Source organism: Rhyacophila brunnea, unplaced genomic scaffold (assembly GCF_057557595.1).
Source record: "Rhyacophila brunnea isolate RB1 unplaced genomic scaffold, BYU_Rbru_1.0 scaffold_19, whole genome shotgun sequence".
Classification (NCBI taxonomy): Eukaryota; Metazoa; Arthropoda; class Insecta; order Trichoptera; family Rhyacophilidae; genus Rhyacophila; species Rhyacophila brunnea.
The window spans coordinates 1,824,172-1,849,180 of record NW_028232848.1 but is presented as its reverse complement, the minus strand read 5'-3'; the positions used below and the strand labels follow the sequence as shown (position 1 = coordinate 1,849,180).

The window sequence follows — 25,009 nt, the reverse complement described above, 5'->3', positions numbered from 1 at the left end:
TATAATCGATAAATAAAATATTAAACTATTACCTACCTATCCTAAACCCCCATTACTGAGAATCGTGATCACTCTGGAATAGGTACTCTGACATTTTGGATCAGTCTTTCCCCTATCCCTGCAAACCTTCTGGTAGATGTTATTCTTGGTTTTTATTGCCATGCATTATCGTTGTTCGCCGTTTGCCTCTTTTACCAGGCAGATTGTGCAAAGCAAAAATTTTAAAACTATTTTATATTTACACATGTATGTATGTATTAATCGATTCTAATATTCAATTATTCTCATTACATTTAGAAATACTGTCAGATATTTTATATACTTGAATTTCAACAAAAAGAGCATCTAAAAATATGACAAACGTGCCACAAAACCGACATACGCACTGCAGGTCTGACATGAAGGGAGGGAGGCACCAGAGATGGCGTTGGACCGAGGAAAGTGGCACGAACTTGTGCTTGCCCCATGCCCCAACACTAGGCTGTAATAGGGTAAAGTAGTAGTAGTAGTACCTAGTAGTACAAATAAAACAGCTGTGATAATGAACTTCTTGACTTACGTTGGTATATTATCTATGTTCCTGACCACTGCTGCATACGCTACTGAAGGTTTACGTATATTATCTATGATGGTTCAGATTATGCTAGCGTTTTAATCGAGTGGTGAGTAATTTAGTACTTAACTAAATGTACATGAACTGAATTTTTTACTCGAGTAGCAACACTCACCATTCTTCACTAAATACCAAATATAAGCCACGAGACAATTCTGAACACATTATCTTTAGTCAAGTTTATTATATTGTTGCCAAGATTTTGTGGGTGTATTTCGTTATCATAAATATAGATATAATATATCTTTCTGTTACTATTAATGTTAACATGTATTCTTTGGGATCTTCCAATTCTAATTCCTTGAGAAGAACGTTATTTGTAGCTCATAGTGCATTTCTCTTATTGGTCCATTTTCTTGTACACATTTTCTTTTCATTTGTCTCGTCTTTCTCCACTTCTAATAAAGACATTACAAATAACTTTATTTATTAATTATTTATCTTTACGTTGTATTTTGTTAATCTTGACACGCTACTGGCTACTTACTAATGTAACTACTGTGTTTGGACACTTTTCAGTTAGGTACTAAAACATTTAGTGGTAAGTAAATCACTTGTCACTCAACTAAAATACTAGTATAGTCTGAACTAGGTCTTTAGTGGGTATTATTCACTATTCATACATGTCATGTGGTTATCTACTATATAATAATATGCTATGATGGATATAATTAGTGGAATTATTATATACTTTTTGAACTCTTTTATACCCCTACGATATTTTGTAACTGTGCTTCTGTGATAATAATTATGATATAAAAAAAAAAATGTTTTCTACCTAACCTACCAAGGCCCACTATTAGTCGACTTTGTAACCTACCCTGGAATATCATAAGATACGCGGGGGATGGCAGATAAGTGCAATAATATTAAAAATAAGAAAAAATAGTTCTTTGTAAAATCAAATAATTTTATTTAAGTAGGTAAATACTATTCATCCATATTTATTTATCAACAATATAATATTCTTAAAATATAGGTATACATGCAATAGATTATTAACTAAGTTCCTTGATATTGTACCCACCGTAGTGTCTTTTCCATAGGTCTGTCGATGTCAGTGGCGAAAGGTGGAGGTAGGCTGTTAAGATCTCACCCTTCGCCACTGGCCGATGTCAACCGCAAAAAGCGGTTTACAAAGCGACCAGAACTACAAGGCTACAGGCTTAAAAAAAGCTCTCTACCTATTTGGTTTCTGGACAATTTTCTTTTTGCAGGTAGGGCTAACTGACTTGTGGATTGTAGGCAAGCTATACGAGAGCTAAAAAAACTCATGTGGTCCAAAAAATTCCATTTCCAGTACTCAGTGCCCGTAAAAATATAGTAAACACAACACGACACCGCACCATGAATTATTATTGTATTTAATCTCATTCAACGATTGCAAATTTATGTTATATCTGAATTTAGAAATCCAAATATTTATTGGCACATGCGTTGCTCATGTTTTGTAATAAAAATGCTTGCATTTTAGACTTACCAGCAAATTTATTGTAACAATTACCATAAGTTAGTTGTAACTGTTGCTATGTTTTAACAGGACATCTTTTGCTGGTGGTAAATTTTAGAGCGAGATAGAGAGTCTTGACTGTTTAGACGGCTAACTTATTGTAATTGTTACAATAAGTTTTAATACTTCAAAACAAACCTACCCTAGATAGCTGCCGCAGCGGCTGAAAGCAGTCTTGTGTATAGAATAGATGCGTAGGTCTACTCCAGGTGTACGTAGCCAGCCCAATCCCTTTTGTGAGTAACAACTCAGATAACAAAGTCACATAATAATAATGATAGTCTATCAGCTAGGTTGAATGAAGGTTGTAGGTAAGCCAAAATATTAACTAATAGGATGTATGTTTTTTCATGGTGTGTATACCTACCTATTATTATAACAATACTCAAGATACAAAAATTTTCAGAAGAAGGAAGATTCCCATAAAATTGTGTGCAATGTTTTTCATTTTTCTTAGTCGATTGCCAATGAACGGAATGATCCTTCCATGGTCTTAGATGATTTTGTTTTACTCTCTGCTGGTCTTCGAGATTCGTCCACCGCCCATTTATTTTCTTCCAAAAAGTAGTCCCTGAAAATAAATTCATTACTAAAATTACACCAGTCTTGCCAACTTTGTGTTTTTCTTTCCAGATTTAACAGTTTTCACTCGTGTCCGGAAACTTTTACGTATGCAGTTCACCGTGAAATGTTGTATCGGAAATATATGGCCATGTATTAAAGACAGCGCAACCTCTTTGGGTTGGATAGTACTGACATAAAATTCATGTTTAAATAAAACACGGTTCTTGTCAGTTTACACTTTACAGGAAGCCAGCAGTATACAAATTTTGAAAATAGCCAATATTATTTGTTAAGTTAGGTTAGGTTTTCATTCTTGAATTCATAAATTTTGCCAAAATCAGCTATGAAAATTGAATTAATGTTCATATTGAATCTAATAAAATTTAGCGACCGTATAGAATACGGTCATCTCTTAGCTCACGGCGAACTGTGCCACGGTGAAATGTTTTACGTACAATTTACACGTAACCGTTTTCACTAGTCATATCAAGTCGGAGTTGTCGATGGGGCTGAATTTGGACGGACCTTGGCAAACAGCTTTGCTTGGTTGGATCCCATCAGCGGGTAATCCCACCACACGTATTCAGCGTCATGATGTTCATGCCAGCATGTGCATTTCAGCCCATGTTCTATCAAACTAGAATACCAATCCATGCACTACTATAACTAGAAGAATGTAAGGGGCATGGTGTAAACACTGTAAACATTCTCAATCTTGTTGTTAATATGCGAAGGTCAGCATCTTTGATAATAACTGGTAGGGGGTGGTAGTAGGTACCTGTGCTTTTCTAACCGCGTTTTCCAGGACTGCTTTATGGTATCTATGGAACCAGCTGAACCTCCATACTCATCAGGAAGCAACTCCTGGGGCACGTATTTATACAAAGTGTCTGATCCTGGCTGATGAAAATGGAGCTGAAAAAAATTTTACATATTTTATTTACCGATTTAACAACATTATATTTCAAATTGTACTGTTTTTTCATCACTTTTAAAATTATTATAAACAATAATTTCTCGTGCTTGTCTCTGTAAAGGTTTTTGTAAAACCCAGACACGCAGCGTTTACACACCTGCTCTATGCGCACGAAAGTAAGTGTGCCTCTGTGCAGGTCCGTGCTTAAGTTGTTTAGCTATAGTCATTCGCCAACTAATTGGGTGCTTGTCATAGATAGCCGGCTCTCACATCTAAACTCGCCTCGTCTGCCACACAGTCATAAATCAAACCTTCCAAGAATGTCGATCCTGTGTTGCATATGAAGACCGCGCAGATCTACCTAGAGACAGTCGCACGTAACCTACGAAACGTATAGATAATTGAATACGGCGATCGGCGAGCCGGTATAGGAATGACCAATTCGTAGGTGTTTGTATGCGTCCTGGCGTCTTCGACTCGCAGCCCGAGAAGCGTGCAACTTGTCGATTGCAACAGCAGATGTTTTTTTTCAAACTAAACAGTCGCATTAGCCCAATCTGCGGAGCTTCATTTAGCAACGTGTGTTTTGTGAATAACAATGACGTCACATCGACGTATTCGACACGTTGCAGACGAGACGAGCTGAGAGCCGGCTTACGCAAACTTAAAACACATCTGGAGAAGATTTTTGATGTACAGAAGCCACTGGAAGAGACATGATAAATCATTTGTTGGCATATATCGCCGGGAAGATTTCTTGATTAGGTACATACCAGTTCGAGGACTTCAGATTTTACTAGAGGTTTAACCATAGTGAAAACCTTATCGAAAAATGGCATCATATTGATCATGTGGATGTGTCTCAGTCGAACGGGATGCGCTTCCTGAAAACAAAGACCAACTAAATGAGTCATATAGATCAGTGCTCCGCAACCTTTTCTCACCCACGATACACTTAAGGTCTTCCCAGAATTCCGCGGCACACACGTAAACAATGTATACACCAAAACATGGACCCCAGGCCAGAATCTTCGGCGCCCCCCCTACCTATTGCTAAGGTTAAAGACAGTGAGATACTTTAAAATAGCGTTTTTTAAATGATGTTCGAGGTTAAATTAATCGTATTGATTCTACGTTTACCGATTTTTTGTATTTATTAATACATCCACTTGAATTATGGTTAGTTGTCGGGTTAACAATAATTATTTGTCAAGTATTGAGACAATAATAATAAATATTGTATCCCACAATCGTAGTTTTTTTTGCTATTAGAGCAAATTTGTATTTTGTGTTTATCTCACTTATCTTCTTGACCTACCACGCCGCCCCCCCTGAGCTTGGGCCTGCACTAAAATTACATACTTATTTGATAAATAATTAAATATACATAACACACGACGATGAACCAAATGTATGTATTCCCATGTATTTGTATTATCAATAAAATATCTAATTAATATGATACCTGAGCTTGCTTCAATGATCGTAAAAGTTTTTAGCCTTACTTACTTAGCTTGGTAGCCTTGTCAGAAATACGTGGATATTCTTTATTAGCCGAAATCTAGAAAATAGCATAAGTGCTTCTATAGAATTTTCGGCATTGGTTGCAAAAGGGTTCCGAATCTAGTCATATTGATTGTATGAAAGTAAAAAGGTATGAAATTTCTTTTGAAGCAGAGTTTAATGTTTTTGAGACGGATCCAAAATTAATGCTTGTTTTCATTGGTGGTCTGGTAGGTTCTTTGGTACATTTGTAGAGATACTTGTCTTAAATCCTTCTAATTTATCAGATCACGTTGTTTAATTAAGTTCATGCAGATGCTCAAATGTATTTATTACCAGCCATGTACGCAAATTTGGCTATTAAGTAAGTATTGTATAATATACAAAATTATTTGAGTTTTTTTAAGCAATGCTCCGCGGCACACCTAGCATCGTCTCGCGGCACACCGGTTGCGAGCACTGATATAGATGACAGTATCAGATTAAGATAATTTGGAACCCTAAGCACAACCTTAAATCTGGAACACAGAAAAAAATATGAATATTTCGAAGTTGTTTATATTTTAGCATATTTGGTTTGTCATCGGGTGCTCTTCCTTCTTCTTTCCCAACGTTTCGGGCGCATCGCAGAGGATATTCCCAAGCATGGCCCCACAAGGTGGGGGGGGGCTGATAGGACTCTAGCCGAAGGGCCCTGGCTGAGGGGGACTCGGCATGGCAGGTCGACCAGATAATTGATATAAACAGACATCTTAAATTTGCTCTAATAGCAAAAAAAGTCGCCTGTGGCGCTATTTTACTTCGAGATTATTATCATTTAAAAATATACTTATGGTTGTGCGATGCAATTTTTGGTTGTTATGACGTGTTGATACTCGATAACTCCATAATTCGATGTGTTAAAAAATATACTGAATTTTATTTGATCTGAACACCATTTGAAAAACGCCACATTAGAGCGTCAGACTGCCTTTAACCTTAGCGATAGATAGGGGGGCCCGACAAATATCCTGGCCTGGGGGCCTGTTTCAGGATGTGGGGGCCATGGCCTCAATAATTATGAGTAGATGCATTTTTTGGCGAATCGAGACCTATCTTATTTAGTTTTTCTGACAGAACAAATACTATCAAAATTTGTCATGTCAGACTTTGGTGTAAATGGTTTTTCTTGTGTCAATAATAATATAACATAATATTATAAAAACCCTACCTGCATATATTCCATGTATTTCTTTAATGTAGAAAATACAATCTTTGTCAAATGTTTTATAGACCCGCCACTCATGTCATATATTGGAATCTCTCCTTCCGTTAGTGGTTCATCAAATGTTATTCGTACATCAGCCATCATGAAAAACAACTTTGTCGCATTAGAAAAATTATAATTGTCTGGATTATGGTCCCTGAGCCTGTACAAGAACACTTGATAGTTGTCTTTTGTTCGATTCGGAAGCGGGAGGAAATCACTGAAAACAATGAAAATGAAAATTAATATACTGACAACAAATTTTACATTTTACAGGGCTGGCGATTTTTTCATACAAGTGCCCCTTCATTCGAACATCTTATTTATTGACTAAATATGCATTTTCAAATTTCTACCTTGTTTTTTCTACAGTTGATTTACTTGTACTTTTTATTCTAAATGTCATGTCGTGAACGTCTTGAATTAATAATTTGTTATGTGCTCAACGTGTCTTCTTTTAAATGAACAAATAAAATAATTATGTGAACACAGTAAGAAATATCTGGGGTAATAACACAATATAATAATTTTAATAGTATGTAGTGTGAGGTGCTTTGTCAGGGCTACTTTATTTTGTTAAGCCTAATTTGTATTACACCCACGATGGCCGCGTGGCTTAGGCGTCGGCCTATAACTTCGTGGGTCCCAGGTTCGAATCCTTGGTCTGGCAAATACACATCTTGTTTTTTCAATTTGCGAATGAGTCAGAGTATGGACCTAATAGGTTGAGCAAGTGGCTGACATCCATTTCTCGTAAAAACAAAATCTGTTAAAACAAACCTCCAATCCGTGGAGGCCATATTTTTATATTTTTATAAAAATTGATGTTTTTTAAAATAAATATAAAAAATATTAAAATTATGAATTAGTCAAAAATCTGTATGAGAAAAAATTGGAAACTTAATAATTTTTTACGAGTAAATATGACCATAAAATATCTGTGTACATAAATAGGTAACAAATTCACATTTTTTTTACAATTATTGTATGTTTATTTTTGACTTAAAATAAAAAATATTTTTCTTTTTAGTGTTTTCAGATACATATTTAATAATAATTACTACAGTTGAAAATGTAAATTATCAAAAAAATGTCTCATATTGCAAGCTTCGTATTTTTCCGCTAGGTGCCTCTGGTAGGTAGAAGCCTCCCCCTTAATGCGAATATTAATGGTTCGCAATATTTGCTATACTTAGTTGTTTCGTAAGATAAAGTATCCATACGGTATCGTACATTACTGAGTAGACCTGTTGTATTTCTGGAGCTAGTGGATCTCTGTTGGTGAACATTTCTGGTGCCTGGAAGCGCAATGTGAAGAAGAGGTCCATCGTGGATTTGGTGACATGGAGACTGTGCGCGCAGCAGTATAGGAATCTCTCAATTAGCAGGTCGTCTGTAAGGAAATCAAAACAATGTTGGTTAATTGGTACAATTATTTATTCATTCACCGACTGGACTTTAACTTGAATATAATATAGCTGTATATAGAGTCCATGGCCCCCACATCCTGAAGCGGGCCCCCAGGCTTTGGCCATCTTTGGCGGCCCCCCTATTTATCGCTAAGGGTAAAGTTGGTGTGACGCTTTATAGTAGTGTTTTTTAAATGGTGTATTCAGTAAATAAGAGTGTATTTTTAATATATTGAAGCAAATTTGTGATGTGTGTTTATCTCACATATCTGGTCGACTCACCACGCCGGGCCCCCAGGCTAGAGCCCTGTCAGCTCCCCCCCTTGTGGGGCCCGTGATAGAGTCCGATTTTGCCAAAAATAAGTCAACTACAGACTTCGAGCGGAATGCAGAAACATTTGTCATAACTAAAATTTACTTAGCAGAAAACACTATGCAGAAACATTCTCCCTAGTTAAGATCATTTCTATTGAAAATAATACCATATTTAAAAATTCTCTTTCCTATAGTTTAGGTAAATTATTTTATAATTGTTAAACGATGACAAAAATATGACAACTGCATTTTATAAATGCAATAACTATAAATACATATTATTAATATTTAATATGTTTCCCTTATAAGTCATTATACGTGATTCCACAGGCACCGCAAGATATTTTTTTTAACATGGTAACACTAGTGTCAAGTGTCATTCTTCATCTGGCATTTTGTATTTCTGCGGGCTGGTGTATAAAAGTAAAATAATATTCTCCAAGTACATGCCAAACGAATTAACACTATCAATATCCATATTGAGATACATTGTTAAATGAATTTGAGTGTATGGACTGTTTTATAGACATGCGAATTTATTTTGACAGCAGCTGTCAGTGGTAAATGGTAATACAGAAGGGGGCGTGTTCATAACAAAAGTAGTCTATGGTTAAGGATTCCTTACTCTATACTTAATGCATGCTTTTCGGCGACTTATCCTTAGGATCGAAATCTTAGATTGTGCATTCCGCTCTTCGTGCCTAAATCATTAGGTACGTCATATTTCAGACCCAATAATTATTCACCTTTTGAGACTACTTACTACTAATAACAGAAACCCAAAATTCTCAAAACCATACAGCTATACGTCGTGTCCGGAAACTTGTACGTATGCAGTTCGCCGTATAATACTTCACCGTGAAATATTATATCGGAAATATATGGCCGTATATTAAAGACCGTCCAACCTCTTTGGGTCGTATAGTACTGACATAAAATTCATGTCTAAATAAAACACGGTTCTTGTCGGTTTACATTTTACAGGAAGCCAGCAGCAAACAAATTTTGAAAATAGCCGATATGCTAGATTATTTATTAGGTTAGGTTAGGTTAGGTTTTCATTCTTGAATAATTCATGAATTTTGCCAAAATTAGCTATGAACAGTGAATAATTAATGTTAATATTGAATCTAATAAAATTGGAGACCGTATAGTATACGGTCATCTCTTTCCGATGAAAAGCTCATGACAAACTGTGCCACTGTAAAATGTTTTACGTAAAATTTACATGTAACCATAAACTTCGGGATCTTATCATTCGATAGAAGATATCTTATTTATCAGAAGAAGAATGTCCTGGCTGAAGATTCTTAGAAACGGGTTTGCTTTCAGCAACATCTATGGTTAGAGTAGTGAATGTCAAGAAAATGATGCTCGAAATCATCTCCAACGTTACGTCCTGTTATGTCCTCAATTCAAGAATAAAAACCTACCCTAACCTAACAGATAATCCAGTATATCGGCTATTTTCAACATTTGTTTACTGCTGGCTTCCTGTAAAGTGTAAACCGACAAGACCCGTGTTTTATTTAAACATGAAGTGTATGTCAGATAAAGGTTGACCAAAGAGCCTGGACGGTCTTTAATATACGTACATGTGTTTCCGACGCAACATTTCACGGTGAAGTATGATACGGCGAAATGCATATGTACAAGTTTACCGGGTACGCTATTCATGACGTACGTAGCAAGTATTAAAAACTACTAAACATTTATATAAGTACAAAAATCGAACTCTGTGTCACATAAAAATGGTCCTCATATCACTATTGACTGAATGATACGCGTCTAATAGGTTCACTATCCCTGCTACAGACTAATGAGTGATTAGTCAACTCAGTATACCGTCAAATAAATTCAATACCTACAACACGCAACATGCATGATAATATTATAATAATATGATGAAAGGATTTTTTTTACATTCTGTGGCACTACATTTTAAAAAGCAATGTCGCAATTTAGAAATAGAATTTTTTAGACACGGTTACAAAATATTTTACACAAAATTTATTATATTTTTGTTAAATAGGTACCTACCTACGTATGTATTCTGTACTAATATTAGGTAGGTATATTATAAAAGCGTAATTTCAAAATGGTAATTATTATGAAAATTTTGTTTGAAATGAAAATAGTTTATTGCATATTATTTTGGCTGCCTGAATAATGTCTTTAAAACTGACCTCCCACTGTGCAAAGTGAAAGTTTAAAGCGCAAAGTGTTCAACAAGTGTGTGCTTCCCGTAATCACATATGCATGTGAAACATGGACCCTAAGTAAAAGAGAGATCCAGAAACTTAGAGTAGCACAATGTGGTATGGAGAGGCGCATGCTAGGCATAACGCAAAATGACAAAAAAAAGGGAACAGACAAGGGTTCGCGATGTAATAGAGTTTGCTAAAAACTTCAAATGGAAATGGGCCAACAATCGTTGGACAAAAAATCGTCACTGTTCTGGCAGAAGACACTAATTCGAAAAAATGACATATTGAGTTAGTACCAAAATGTTCCTTGTTTCATACTTTACCGTCTGGAAACCTTCTTAATAAATAAACAGTCTCTATTTTAAAGTCATTCTTTTTACGATTACCTAATAAACTCACATGATAGACCATTATTTCAAACTTTTTAACAACTTCAAAGTCAAATTACTCAAAACTAGTATTCTCCAGTTAGTGTGTTCTGCCAGAACAGAGACGAAATTTAGTCATCCAGTGGTATCCAAGACATACAAAACGTCCGTAAGGTATACCTAGATGTCGCTGGATTGATGAAATGATAAAGTTCTGCGGAAGTACGTGGCAACGCAACGCACAGGACCGATATAAGTGGAATCAGCTTGGAGAGGTCTTCATCCAGCAGTGGATAGATTCAGGCTGATGATGATGATGATGAAGTATGTAAGGCCCGTTTCACACGAGACACCGGTGTCTCGAGACGCTGCATTTATACATAAATGCATAGGCGCGTACCATGGCCCCCACATCTTGAAGCGGGCCCCCAGGCTAGGATCTTTCGCCCCTCCTACCTATCGCTAAGGGTAAAGTCGGTGTGACGCTTTACAGTAGTGTTTTCTAAATGGTGTATTCAGTAAATAAGGGTGTATTTTTAATACATCCATTTGAATTATAGAGTTGCCGAGTAATCGACACACAATGAAAAATTGTATTACACAACCGTATATTTTAATATAATAATACTATTGAAGTAAAATAGCACTGCAGGCGACTTTTTTCTCTATTAAAGCAAATTTGTGTTATGTGTTTATCCCCCATGGCCCCAGGCTAGAGCCCTGTCAGCACCCCCCTTTTGTGGGCGCGTTCAGACGGAGACGCTAGTGTCTTGCGGCACGGACACCGTGTTCCGTCAGCGGCTGCCGCCGAGACACTTTTTTACCGCATCCAGCTTGTATGTTTCCTTTGTTTATATTTATAATTTTGGACGCGAAAATATGCGTTGACTCATTCGCTAATGAGGCGTTCATATACATAATACAAGAAAAACATACTATATTTAGTAACGACGGACATTCCTCACGTACCAGTTTTCACTTCAAGAAAATTGAGATCATTCAGACGTACCTATCACAAATTCCCAATCATTTTTTTATTTCTCCATTGTTTGTTTCATGTAAGTAAATAAGTTTTCCGAAATGTGTGTAGTTGATTTATTCGGGAAGCACCCGTATTTTCCTATTAGGTTATTTTTCTTACAAAAATTTGCACAATGCATATTGCAGCAATTGCCTCCATAGGTTCCAACATACTGAACCAATGGGGAGATAAGGATATACTAAAATGGGACTCCTGGGACTACTGGGAGTGGGAATTATATAAATGTATTTTTGACATGAATCCGCCCCTACGTCATATAACCATTAATAACATTGCTGTAATTTTATAATCGTAGGGCCATTTTAACCATTTTATCATCGCCACTGGATTTACATACAAAAGATTTCAACGCAAAGACAATATACAAACCTAATATTTTTGTAGCATTATAATATTTCTCTTTTTCTTCATCCACACCTATTTCTTAGGTGGAAGACTTGGATATGGTCATTATATTGACACAATATGAATAAATAAAATTGTTAATCATTACGCAATGATAGATTATCAGTATATCATTTTTAATGGGGAGAAAAGTAAACACAGAAAACTAAGTAAAACACAGAACATAATATTCTTGTGTTCTATCTTAAAATTATAAATGCGTCAGATAACATGGAAAACCAGCAAAATTCCATTCCTAGGCAGTCCCCATTTTATTTTTACTTTCAAATTGTCTGCAGATGTATTAGGAACATTCTTACCCGTGTCCGGAAACTTGTACGTATGCAGTTCGCTGTATCACACTTCACCGTGAAAAGTTGTAAGTATCGGAAATATATGGCCGTATATTAAAGACCGTCCAACCTCTTTGAGTCGTATAGTAGGTACTGGCATAAAATTCATGTCTAAATAAATCACGGTTTTTATAGGTTTACACCCTACCTTACAGGAATCCAGCAGCAAACAAATTTTGAAAATAGCCGATATACTGGATTATTTGTTTGGTTAGGTTTTCATTCTTGAATTTATGAATTTTCCCAAAATCAGCTATGAAAATTGAATTAATGTTCATATTGAATCTAATAAAATTGGAGACCGTATAGTATACGGCCATCTCTTTCCGATTTAAGGTGAACTGTGCCACGGTGAAATGTTTTACGTACAATTTGCATTTAACCATTCTTACTTACAAAAAATATCACAACGGATATTGTTGTCTGAGGATGTCAAAAGAATGGCTTAAATGCCGGCCTATTGAGTCGAGGGTCCCAGGTTTGAATCCTGGGTCTAGCAAGTACACATATTGTTTTTCAATTTGTGTATGATTCAGAGTATGGACCTAATAGGTTGAGCAAGTGGCTGACATCCATTTCTCGTAAAAATAAAATCTGTTAATACAAACCTCCACTCTGTGGCGGCCCATATTATGATCCTATTAGGATCGGACATGGTCGAAGAAGAAGAGAATGTCAATGTTTGTTTTATAATATACTTTTTATACTTAATCAAAATAGCTTTACAATTCTTTATTCAGTTTAAATCCAACCGTAGATACACATCGACTGCATTCACAGTATTAAACAATACTGTAACAAGTTATCTAAAATGTAATCTGCTTTATATATTATATTAATTAGCTTTAAATAAAATCAGTTATATTAAAAAGTGTTTATGTGAAAATGATCCCGTCATTCCATAACACATGTCATCTATAATATGCCACCCCTATGTAACGCATGGCCTGCCTGCCCCCGCGGGACGTCATTGACATTCGTGGCCAGCAATGAATGAATAAAATATGAATGCTCACCAATTTCATCAGGTAAGTGTGGTTGTTTTTTCAACCATTGCTTGATAGCGGTGACATCTTCCGGTGTTGCCTTCAGACGTCGTTTCTCAGACATTTTATTAAATCTGAAAGAATACAAAAATATCAATTTTGGTTTACCTCAACAAAACTGCTAATTTTTAATATGAAAAAATCTTACATTTAAAAAATTGACCACTATCCTCTACCATAGAGGCATTTTCGACTGTCACGGACATGACCATCACATTCCGAAGCGGGCCTCCCTACCTATCGCTAAGGTTAAAGACGGTCTGACGTTCTATAGTGGCGTTTTCCAAATAAAATTCAGTGTATATTAACACATTGAATTATTAAGTTGTCGACTATCAACACATAACAACCAAAAATTGCATCGCGCAACCATATATTTTAAAATGGTAATAACCGTAAAGGAAAATAGTACCGCAGGCGACTTTTTTTACTATTAGAGCAAATTTAAGATGTATGTTTATCTAATTTATCTGGTCGACCCACCACGACGGGCGCCTAGAGCCCTGTCAGCCCCCCTTTGTGGGGGCCATGGACACAGATGTCATAAATTATATTTGTATACACTAATAACACAAGCGACGAAATAAATCGCTGGTCAATTTCGCCAACGTGCTATATTGATATGCATTTTTTTCGACCATGTCCGATCCTAATAGGATCATATGGGCAACCACGGGGTAGAGGTTTGTTTAACAGGTCTTTTTACGAGAAACGGATATCAGCCACTGGCTCAACCTATTAGGCCCATACTCTGACTCACACACAAATTGAAAAACAATATGTGTACTTGCCAAACCCAGGATTCAAACCTGAGACCCACGGCGTAATGGTCCAACGCTTAAGCCGCGCGGCCACCGTGGGTGTTTGAGGATATGCATAAGCTTCTGAAAAACAAGGCACTCTCAAGTAAACCAACCCGACCCTATTATACAACTCTCCTGTGCCTTTACTATATGGATGTATTACTGTATGGATCAGAATGCTGGGCATTCAGAGAACAGGATAAGAACAATATAGATATCTTTCAGAGGTGAGTATTAATAATCTTTGCAGCTGTACAAAACAAAAATACATTTGGAGGTCAATGTATAATGAAGAACTGTACACACTTTATGGAAGCGAAAAGATCACGTGGTATATGAAAATGCAGAGACTGCGCTGGATCGGCCATGTGCATAGACTGCCGGAGGAGATATTATCAGCAAGGCGGACTATATACACAACTCCCGAGGGCAAGAGAAGATCTGGCCGGCCGAAACTGAGATAACTGGACTGTATAATGAAACCCTTATTAAAATAAGCCTATCCCAAGCCTCCAAATGAACCGGAACGCAACTACGGTCCGGTCCGTGAAGTACACAGGATTATTGTTCCGTGTCGTGGAAAAAATAAATATTGCAAACCGGTTTTTGAATTTTTAATAAGAAATTAAATTTAATATACTATTATAGGTAATCCTATTTAATACCTTAATATTGGGTGACGTTTAAAGGCAGCTATTTCAAAAAGCTAAGTAGGTGTAGGTATAGCAAAAAATCTAACACACCTACTTTTATTTAAAATAATATAAATATATTAATGACGAGTTGGCGAGTACATACAAAAAAATACAGCATTCCCCAACTCGTCATTCAAGGAAAGATCAATGGGAAGCGTAGCAGAGGACGGCGCCGCATTTCGTTGCTTAAGCACCTCCGCGATTGGTACGAGTGCAGCTCCACCGAACTGTTCCGGGTAGCAGACGACAAAGATAAAATCGCCTTGATGGTGGCCGACCTCCGCTAGGGGATGGCACAATAAGAAGAATAAAATATATTAATATTTTCAGACAATTATTATTGACCGTTCCGGTTCGTCAAATTTTACATTTCTAGCGCTGACCTACCTGCATAGGAATTATATTGAATTGTTTATTGAATGTATGTATCCAAAATATTTGAATAATTTGCCACCCAATGACAGTAATACAATAGTTATGAAAAATCCGTAGTCGCAGTGAAAGAATTATTACGATAATATTCATACATGTATAAGTAATCTCATCGAAATTGAACCCGGAACCTTCGGATAGTAAACCAGTGCCTTACGCAAGGCTTACTAGAATTTAGTAACTATACAGATAACAATTTTAATATTGTTAACCTGAGCTTATATGGACTCCGTCATTTGATAGAATATATTATATATAATTAGTTAGATAAACAAAAAAGAGAAAATATTTAAATTTTAAAGCATCTACCAAAGGGTCAAAACACACCAAATGGGAAACGAGGTCGATACTGACTAAAAAACGTCTATCATAATAACATTATAATACGATCGTATTTCTTGATCGGTAGGTAACGTCTTGATTTCTATCCGTTCACATTTTGGCGAAGAGTGGAGGTAGGCTATTAAGATCCGACATAAATAGTGCATACTAAACTTTCTCAGTCATATGTATTTGTTTTCATTGAACTAAGACTACAATATACAGACAGTGTTCGTTAGTTTTGAATATTCAGTTAAACTCCTCCTAAGGAAAACCATAATAGTTTTGGTATGCTATGGGCGATCCGACAAAAATAGTGCACACTTTTTCAACAATACTAAACTAAATGGTTTTCGTTGAATAAAGAATATGTACATAATATTATTGATGGTGTTGGTTAATTTTGTAAAATTCACTAAGCTTTGGATAAACCAAACCATAATAGATAAAAAATATCTCATTATCCATAAAATAACCAAAATTATGTATGATTTAATTGCATAATTTCAGATATTTTATACCTAAATAAATGAATAGTTTTTGACTATTATCTAGTATGGCTTGGTGTACGCAGGGTTTAATTGAATTTTAAAAACTAACGAACATTGTCTGTATATTGTTGTCTTAGTTCAATAAAAACAAATACGTATGACTTAAAAATTTTAGTGTGCACTATTTATGTCGGATCTTAACAGCCTACCTCCACCCTTCGCCACTTATTGTGAACTTTACAGTATGTTTTATTTGCTATATTCTAAGTGTTTGAAATGAAGTGGGCACTTGTGTTGTTTTAAATTACTTTGACAACAAAAAAAATTGGACATCACTGCTATACTTAACATATTATCGTATTGCTGATTCGCAGATGATACCATGATAAACGCTGCTGAGGAAATAGAACTCACAGAGCTACTACACCGGGTAGACTGGTAGAGGAAGTGTCAGAAATGCGGCCTCTTTATTAATAGGAATAAGACCACGTTAATGGTTTTCGATCGAGCTAACCTTTTACCAGCAGCAAGTATACTCCAAAACCTACAAACAGTGGACAATTTTGTATAAATCTGGGATCGACCATTAGTGGAAAAGGCGGATGTGAAGCAGAGATCATTAGGCGCACATAGATTGCGAAAAATGACAAGTCTTATTATTATTCGGAAGGTTCTAGGAGTTTCAATTGTCACAAAAATTATGCTTGTGCAAACATTAGTGTTTTCCATATTTGTATACAGTGTCGAGTCACGGACCTTGAAGGCTAAGGAGTGGAAGGCAATTGATGCTTTCGAGATGAAAAGTGTTGGTACCGAATGTTTCGTATTTCTTGGACAGAGCACAGTCCGGTCAGTCATCCAGATACTGCAAATAAAGGAACGGCTCTTGACAATATGTCTGAGACGAATTCTGAAAATTTTTTAATAATATATTGTTCGGCGCGGACCAGACAACGGTGCGCTGGAGCGACCAAGTGAAGTAGGTGACTGAGGTCAGCAATCACTTTGTTCTGAGAGAAGCAGAGGATCGAGAAGGGTGGAAAATTTTGGTCGCTCAAAAGATGACAAAATTCAAAGGTGGTCATGATCCTCAGTACAAGAAGAAGAATGAAAATATATACCTATAACATTTTCATTACCGTGTCCTCGTGTCAAGCCTATCAGGCAACCATTAACGAGGGGTGCAAGTCTAAGTCTAGTCAATGCACTCCCAAAGACGTAGATATTTTCGGTGGCGTACTATGTATTTTGTAAGTATTCGAAATTTTATATTTCTGGATGAAATTGTACTTAAGTATGTTTTTATTTTATTAATTTATTTTGTTATTATTATTATTATTTCTCTCTTGTGAGGGTAATATTTGTTATACTAATGTAAATATCATGTTGTGTACGTCTTGAATTTAGATTTGTAATGTCCACAATGTTTTGTTTTCTTAAATAAATAAATAAATAATTTTTTTAACTGACGGCCTCCTTTGCAACAAAAACAGCACGTGAATTTGCCAAACGCGGGATTCAACGACTCACTTGACTGCTTCATAAGATACTTGTACTTATATCTTTATACAGATATCATGCACCTCACATGCCAAATCGGGCCCCCAGGCCAGGATTTATGACGCCCCCCCCCCCCTATTTATCGCCAAGGTTAGGGCGGTGTGATGCTCTACAGTAGTTAATTATTATTTAAGTACTTAGGTATAACAATTATCATACTTCATTAAATTGCATGGCATAATCACATATTTTAAAATTGTAGTATCATTAAAAGCAAGTAGCGCTAGCTATTAGAGCAAGTCGATGTGTTTTTATCTCACTTAGCCTGTCGACCCACTACGCCGGGCCCCTAAGGCTAAAGCCCTGTCAGCCCCCCCCCCTTTGTGGGGGCCATGACAGATATATGTATGTATAATATATATTACATTGTGTTTAAAGGAGGAATAGTACATAGTACCTATGTAATTCATTAGCCAAGACCTAACTAGATAATTAGGTATATATTTAAATCCTCATTAAGTTTTTTCTTGCTTTAATTTACAATAATTTGATTCTATCACATAATATTTTAGATGCGTCGTGCATCGTTGGTCGCAAATAATTTCAATCGTTCCGTTGTTTATTTTTTTAATATAAAAAAATATTATTATTTATGAAACAAATGAATATGAACCAGGGTCGGATTAAGAGAATTCGAAAACCTTATCACGACCTAAATGCGGCTACTTTGATAAATTATAACATCTCATATTTTAAGGATATAATAATTTACAATATGTTATTATGTTTTTTCCTCTGCCACGAATTATAATGAATTTTGAACAGTTGAAAGTTAGTTTGAACCCGTGGGGGTAAGCAGGTCATACGTTGTATGAAGGCGGCACATTATAAAGAGCGGCGAATGAAGGAACGAATACAGAATATATTATACCATACGACGCGGTCGCTCATTAGAAAGTATCGATATTTTAGGTTAAATTTTATTATTGGTGTACCTAATTGTCTGAGTAATGTAGCCAAAAATAGCTACATAATAAAATATGTAAGTAGGTACTTATGGAATTTTCAGACAATTGATAGATTATTTTTAGAACTCTTAAGGGGGGACATGCTCAGCGTAGGTCAAAATGGAGCTTTTGTTCTATTTACGTGTTTGAACATGTACCTAATCAAAAAAAAAAAATTAAACGGTACATGTTCAAACACGCGCGTTAACATCATTTTACTTCCTACTTCAATTATAGTTTGTCAATTTATGGCTACGGCCGTATGTTGTAGCTTAACCACTGGGGAATGCCAAAAGAAATGGGGTATTTCAAAAAAAACACTACCTTATTCTTAGGTCAATAATTATTATAAAGCAATCATTATTCGTAGGATGTTTATCACACTTGAATGGTCAAAGACATAGCTTATAATTAGTATCTTTAGAATTATCTTGAAATGTCTTGCCCATTTTTTGAATAATAAAATGCCCAATTCTTGTCAAATTTGGGATTACAGAGATTATCAATATAATTTTTTATCGTAAATATTTCACTTTAATAATGTCGATATAAATTATACTGATGGTTTTATAAATGCATTTAAAAATTAATAAATGTAAAAAATCTTAACACCACTGCACATTTATGTACTGAAATATGACTATATTCTAAAACATTAGAGCGAGAGGTTTAAAAGAATACTATTTTAAGTAATACAATTACTTTATGCAGTCATCAAATGTTTAAAATAAAAATAAAGGATAATAAGGCTTCAAAATTATATAAATAGATTATCTACAACGTTTAAGGTATGTCCAGGATCATGCTTTGAAAATAGAAAAACAGCTCCATTTAGACCCACGCTGAGCACGTCCGCCCTTAATAAAAATATTTTATCAATTATAATATATTATCTCGCCCGTATCCTAACAAAACTCTGACAATTATTGCCTAGTCTGCTTTGTAATATTACAGCGCTGGAGGTACGAAATAGTTGAATATATAAAAAATAATTAAAAATAACAAGAGCGCTAAGTTCTAAGTCGTATGTATTAATAGTTATTTTTATTTCAAGGCCAATGTTGTGGATTAATAATGGATAGATAGATACCCATTAAGTCGTGTCTGGAAACTTGTACGTATGCAGTTCGACGTATCACACTTCACCGTGAAATGTTGCATCGGAAATATATGACCGTATATTAATCCCATTCGCTGCGTCCAACGCAACTGGTGGGTTGCCCATCAGGTGGCCATTAGGTATAATTAGCATGCTATTTCAATGTGGTAATTAATTATTAATTAAAAGGTCCGCAGCGAATGGGAGTTCATCTAACCTCTATAGTACTGACATAAAATCCATGTCTAAATAAAGCACGGTTCTTGTCGGTTTACACTCAGATCACAAATCTTACAATCTCACAAAAGATTACAAATCAGCTATGAAAATTGAATTAATGTACATATTTAATTTAATAAAATTGGAGACCGTATAATATACAGTCCTCTCTTTCAGATAAAAAAGCTCACGGCGAATTGTGCTACGGTGAAATGTTTTACGTACAATTTACATTACCGATAATATTCGGTAAGTATCTACCTATAAAAAAATGCAACTCGTTGCACTGCACTCGAACGCATTGCAATACAGGTTGATTTGTAGATACCAAACTTAACATCACACATCTGTGGTTTTTTGATATTTAATTTCTAATTGACTGAACTGATTTCAAAATTGAAAGTAGTTACAAAATCGTAGGTATTAAGTTAGTAGTTAATGTTAGTTTAGTTCTTAAATTAATAAAGCTAGGTCCTAGCCTGGCAACACTGTGTGTCATAAAAGAAAGAAATATATTATGTACTATAACAAGTATGCCAGATGCCTTATTTTATTGAATAGAGTTGCAGATAACTGTTGGGTTACTAGAGCCCGTAAAACAGTGGCGAAACTACATGGTGCAAGTAGTCAGTGACGTCCCTAGACAAAATGCCGCCCCTAGGGAGCGCTAAAATGCAGCCCTATTTTTTATCCAGTATTTTTTATCATCCTTTCGTGACTCCAATATCTAAGAAATGTGTTGTATGGATACATTACTAACAAAACATACCATTAAATCTAATTTAAATGCCATCTCTACTTCAATAGACAATATTTCATGGTTTCAAATAGGTACATTAAAAAATACACCTGACAACTTTCAAAACTCGCGAGTGACTGGCAAAAATATTTGGATAAATTAATTAGGTAAGTACCCATGTACCTACCTATAATTCAAATATAGTTCGCAAATCTGCACGTATCATTGCTGGTCATCAAGGCGTGACGTCTACGGTCAACGGACGTAAACTAAACATCGCGGATCCGACAGAAATATAGTCCTGTTAAATCTTTTGTTTCCAAGCAGTGAGCTGAATTTTTTAATGGAAAGATATTTCTGTTATTACTAAGTTTAGGTACATATTTCTATATTTACTTAATGATTCTCCTCGATTTGCCGCCCTTCGACTAACTGCCGCCCCCAAGCGACGCTCAATCTGCCTACCCCCACGGGACGTCACTGCAAGTAGTGTCCGAAGTGCGGTGGATGGGAATTAATTTATTTTAAATGCAGATACCTATGTAGATACTTAGTAGGAATATTAAAAGAAAATTGATATTTTAAAATAGTTAATTTTAAGTAGGCACATATTTAACATCTTATCGGAGTAGGCATGTTTTAAGTTGACTCACATAGTTAAACGCGTCAAAATGTAAGTACGTATTTCTGTCCAAACGATTAAATTCCTTATTTGTATAAAGTATACATCCCTCACCTCAAACAAACCATTTTCGGGTATTTGAGATATTCTGAGGTGAAAAATGGTTTGATTTGGCAGTGGTTTATTTGAGGTACTACCAGCCAGTGGCGCACCCAGGTTTTAATATTGGGGGGGGGCCAAGGAGGAGAATGTAAATTAGTCCCATAGACTCTTTTTCTTCTTCACAGCTTAATTTCTCGTTTATCGGTCTTTTGTCTATTGCACTCGGTGTACCTATACCATGGTCCCCACATCCTGATACGGGCCCTCAGGCTAGGATATGTGGCGGCCCCCCTACCTACCGCTAAGATTAAATGCAGTGTGAAACACTACATTAACGTTTTTCAAATTGTATTTTAGTTCAAATTAAGGGTACTTATACAGTGAATTATTGGCGATTTTTAATACATCTACTTTAATAATGGAGCTGTCGAGTATCGACACATAATAATCAAAAAATATATTGCACAATTATAAAACTAATTGAAAATGTTCATGGTCATGAAGTGTAATAGTGCCGCAGGCGACTTTTTTACTATTAAAGCTAATTTATGATGTGTGTTTATCTCACTTATCTGGTCAACCCGACACGCCGGGCCCCCCACAGCCCGAGCCCCCAGGCTAGAGCCCTATCAGCCCTCCCCAGCCATGACCTACACCACTCCGGAATTCGGGTGGACACCGAAAATTTTTTGACAGTTCCCTTAGGTATTGGGTTTCTAAAAAAACCTGACATTAGTGTTTCGAAATTTTTGTGTTAGAAATTAAAATCTAAGAATTTTTTCTAAAAAGGGTGCTGGAGAATTATTACAAATCATTTTTTTGCCGTGTTTTTATTTGTCTTATCTATTGGCTTTCAATTTCAATGTTTTTGGGGGGGGGCAAGGCCCCTTGCCCCCCCCCCCCCCCCTGGGTGCGCCACTGCTACCAGCTATATAATCAGTGACGTGCACTAGGGTAAGGCAATATGTTATGCCCTATTTAATCCTTTCTGTGCTGCAATTAGTTAATTAGTGTAATTAGTGCCTTCGATGGCCGGGCCTATAGCGTCAAGGGTCCCAGGTTCGAATCCTGGGTCTGGCAAGTACACAATATTGTTTTTCAATTTGTGTATGAGTCCGAGTATGGACCTAATAGGCTGAGCAAGTGGCTGACATCCATTTCTCGTAAAAACTAAATCTGTTAACACAAACCTCCACTCTGAGGAGGCCCATATGATCTTATTAGGATCATGGTCGGAATGCCTAATATGATGAGGAGCAGAAGTTCCGTCACTGTGGTAAAACTATAGTTACTAATTTGTTAGAAAGTTAGTATAATTAATCGAATTTGAATCATTGTCAATGGTAATAAATTAAGTACTTAACTAACTTAAGTCAAATAATATTATTTTAAACAAACTAACTAACAACTTAACAGTGCTTACTTACCCAGTATTAATAAATCTTTATTTTTATAACACTCACTAATTGTTCAATATTTATATCAATTTTCACAACTGTTTTCTATCTACAGGCGACTTGTAAATTCCAACCAGACACTAGTATAGTATTTCCATCGGCCAAACGGATTTTTATATGATATTTTTTCCATAAAATATGACACGAATAAAACGCACTATTCACACGAAACTTGTCATTATTATTGTTAGCTGTTTACGAAGACGTGGTCGCTCAACGACTGACTGGACGATTGGAGAGTGGAACTGACATTGGTGCATGGAGAAAGAGCTAGATTCAATACTCGTCAGCCAACACACACCACAAAAAATACAACTGCATTAAAATATGTACGAGTAACTGTACAGTGGCGTCCTTATCGATATGATAAAATATTGTTAATAATATAATTAGTAAACAGATTCAAGATTCAACCAAGGTTATGCAGCCCGCAAATTAAGCCGCATCCAAATTGTGATCACGTCACGTGTACCTACTCTAAATTATTTTGCAATTAAAGTTTTGTGGCACTTCGCAATGTTATTGGTTATTTTTGAAGTTATACTTCTTTTGGGACGTAGTAAAATTGAGAAACCGTTACGGAAGTGGAAATAACGTCGGCCGCGTATGGTTCACCTCGTCATATAGCTTTGATACCTCCACGTTTCTACGTGAATGGAGGACCCCTTTAGGGTAAAGTACGAGCGAATATATGGATGCCACATTCATGGTTCTTATAGTCCTTCAAGCCAAAGTCCTTCTATCGCCGTTCTATGCATAAGATGCTTTTTATTAATTATCTATAAATATTTTAAAAAAATGCTAGATAGGGAGATAAAGGTTGTACCTGCGGGATTGGTATGATCGAGACTCAAAGGAAATAGCTTTAGTTTTAAATCGTATTTGTATTAAGATACCTAGTGTTGTTTTTTTTGGGCTCAATCCCTCCGAAATCGCTGTAACTTTCATCTACCTGGCAAAAAGGTGACTTGGACGACCCTTTAGGTAAAACCCAAGTAAAGGCCCGAGCGTTCTGCCGCAGGCGAGAACGACAGAGAGGGATGAGCGTCCAGGGGTAGATCGAGAGGGACAGCGATAAGGCTGGAACGGGGACATAACCAATCTGGCGGTTTAAATCACTGAGCTAGTCGAAGTATGGAAGCTAGTCGTGTGACCCACACGAATCGACCGACAGCACGCTACCGAGGGCATCATTGACGCGCGGTCGACCGGAAAGTTGAGCGCGGAGGTCGGATGGGCTGTGTAGCCCCGACTCCCCTCCCTACCCGGACTTCCGGGGTGTCAGCTTTATATTTAAAACTTCTCTTTTTATTATTTTTTTTCTTTGTTAAACACCACAACAGGCCGTGATGCCCAATTACAGTAGCAAAACTCCCAGGCTTGACGAATTTACATATTAGATTATGTAAATATATTTTGACTTCACTGAGGGAATCGAACCCGGAGCTCCCGGATTGAAGGCCAGGGCCTTACGCACTGCACCACGAGAGCCGAAACCATATAGCTGAAACAGAAATAATGGAAAGTGCATTACCTTTTGGACGTGGTTGTGAGAAGATACGATTTTCGAATGTTACGAACGTTTTAAAGAATATGTTATTTTCAATATTTTTACATCTGTGCACTAAAGTTTGTCATGTAAACGTAACGCGCATTCAGTATTGGTAATATTTGTGGATATTCAGGGGGTTTTGTATTAATTTATATGTACATATTTATTTATTCATTTATTTAAAAAAAAACCATTATTTTTTGACGTTCACAACATGACATTTAAATTTAAAAAAAGTACTGGTTATAATAGCAGCGCTCGATAATTTTACGAAAATATTAAAATTGTTATTTAATTGTATATAAATTTTAAAAAAAAGTGTGTTAGATTTTTCAATTATAATGACATACTTATATTGCTCCGACGGTCAAATTAATAGTTCCATGAGATGGAGCGATAATTTTGGGGATTTTATGAACCGGAACGGCGCTCCGGTCCATTTCGAGCAATGGGTTATAACAAATCAAGTTATAGTAAAAAGGGAGACAAAAAAA

At 36.1% G+C, this 25,009-nt stretch overlaps 1 protein-coding gene across 2 annotated transcripts; it reads right to left on the bottom strand.

Moving 5' to 3' along the window:
• Positions 1–1,508: 1,508 nt before the first annotated feature.
• Positions 1,509–23,185, bottom strand: LOC147072636 (alpha-tocopherol transfer protein-like). Of its 2 annotated transcripts, none has more exons than XM_085945824.1 (7): positions 22,934–23,185; positions 13,447–13,550; positions 7,586–7,745; positions 6,317–6,572; positions 4,377–4,487; positions 3,466–3,602; positions 1,509–2,694 (listed from the first exon to the last, which is right to left on the bottom strand). In XM_085945824.1, the coding sequence occupies exons 2-7, from the start codon at positions 13,538–13,540 to the stop codon at positions 2,577–2,579; spliced, it is 876 nt and encodes a 291-aa protein (XP_085801950.1). In that variant the 5' UTR covers positions 13,541–13,550; positions 22,934–23,185; the 3' UTR covers positions 1,509–2,576. The 2 variants fall into 2 exon arrangements, with proteins under 2 accessions (XP_085801950.1, XP_085801951.1); XM_085945825.1 differs by having other exon boundaries at positions 22,970–23,185.
• Positions 23,186–25,009: the final 1,824 nt, after the last annotated feature.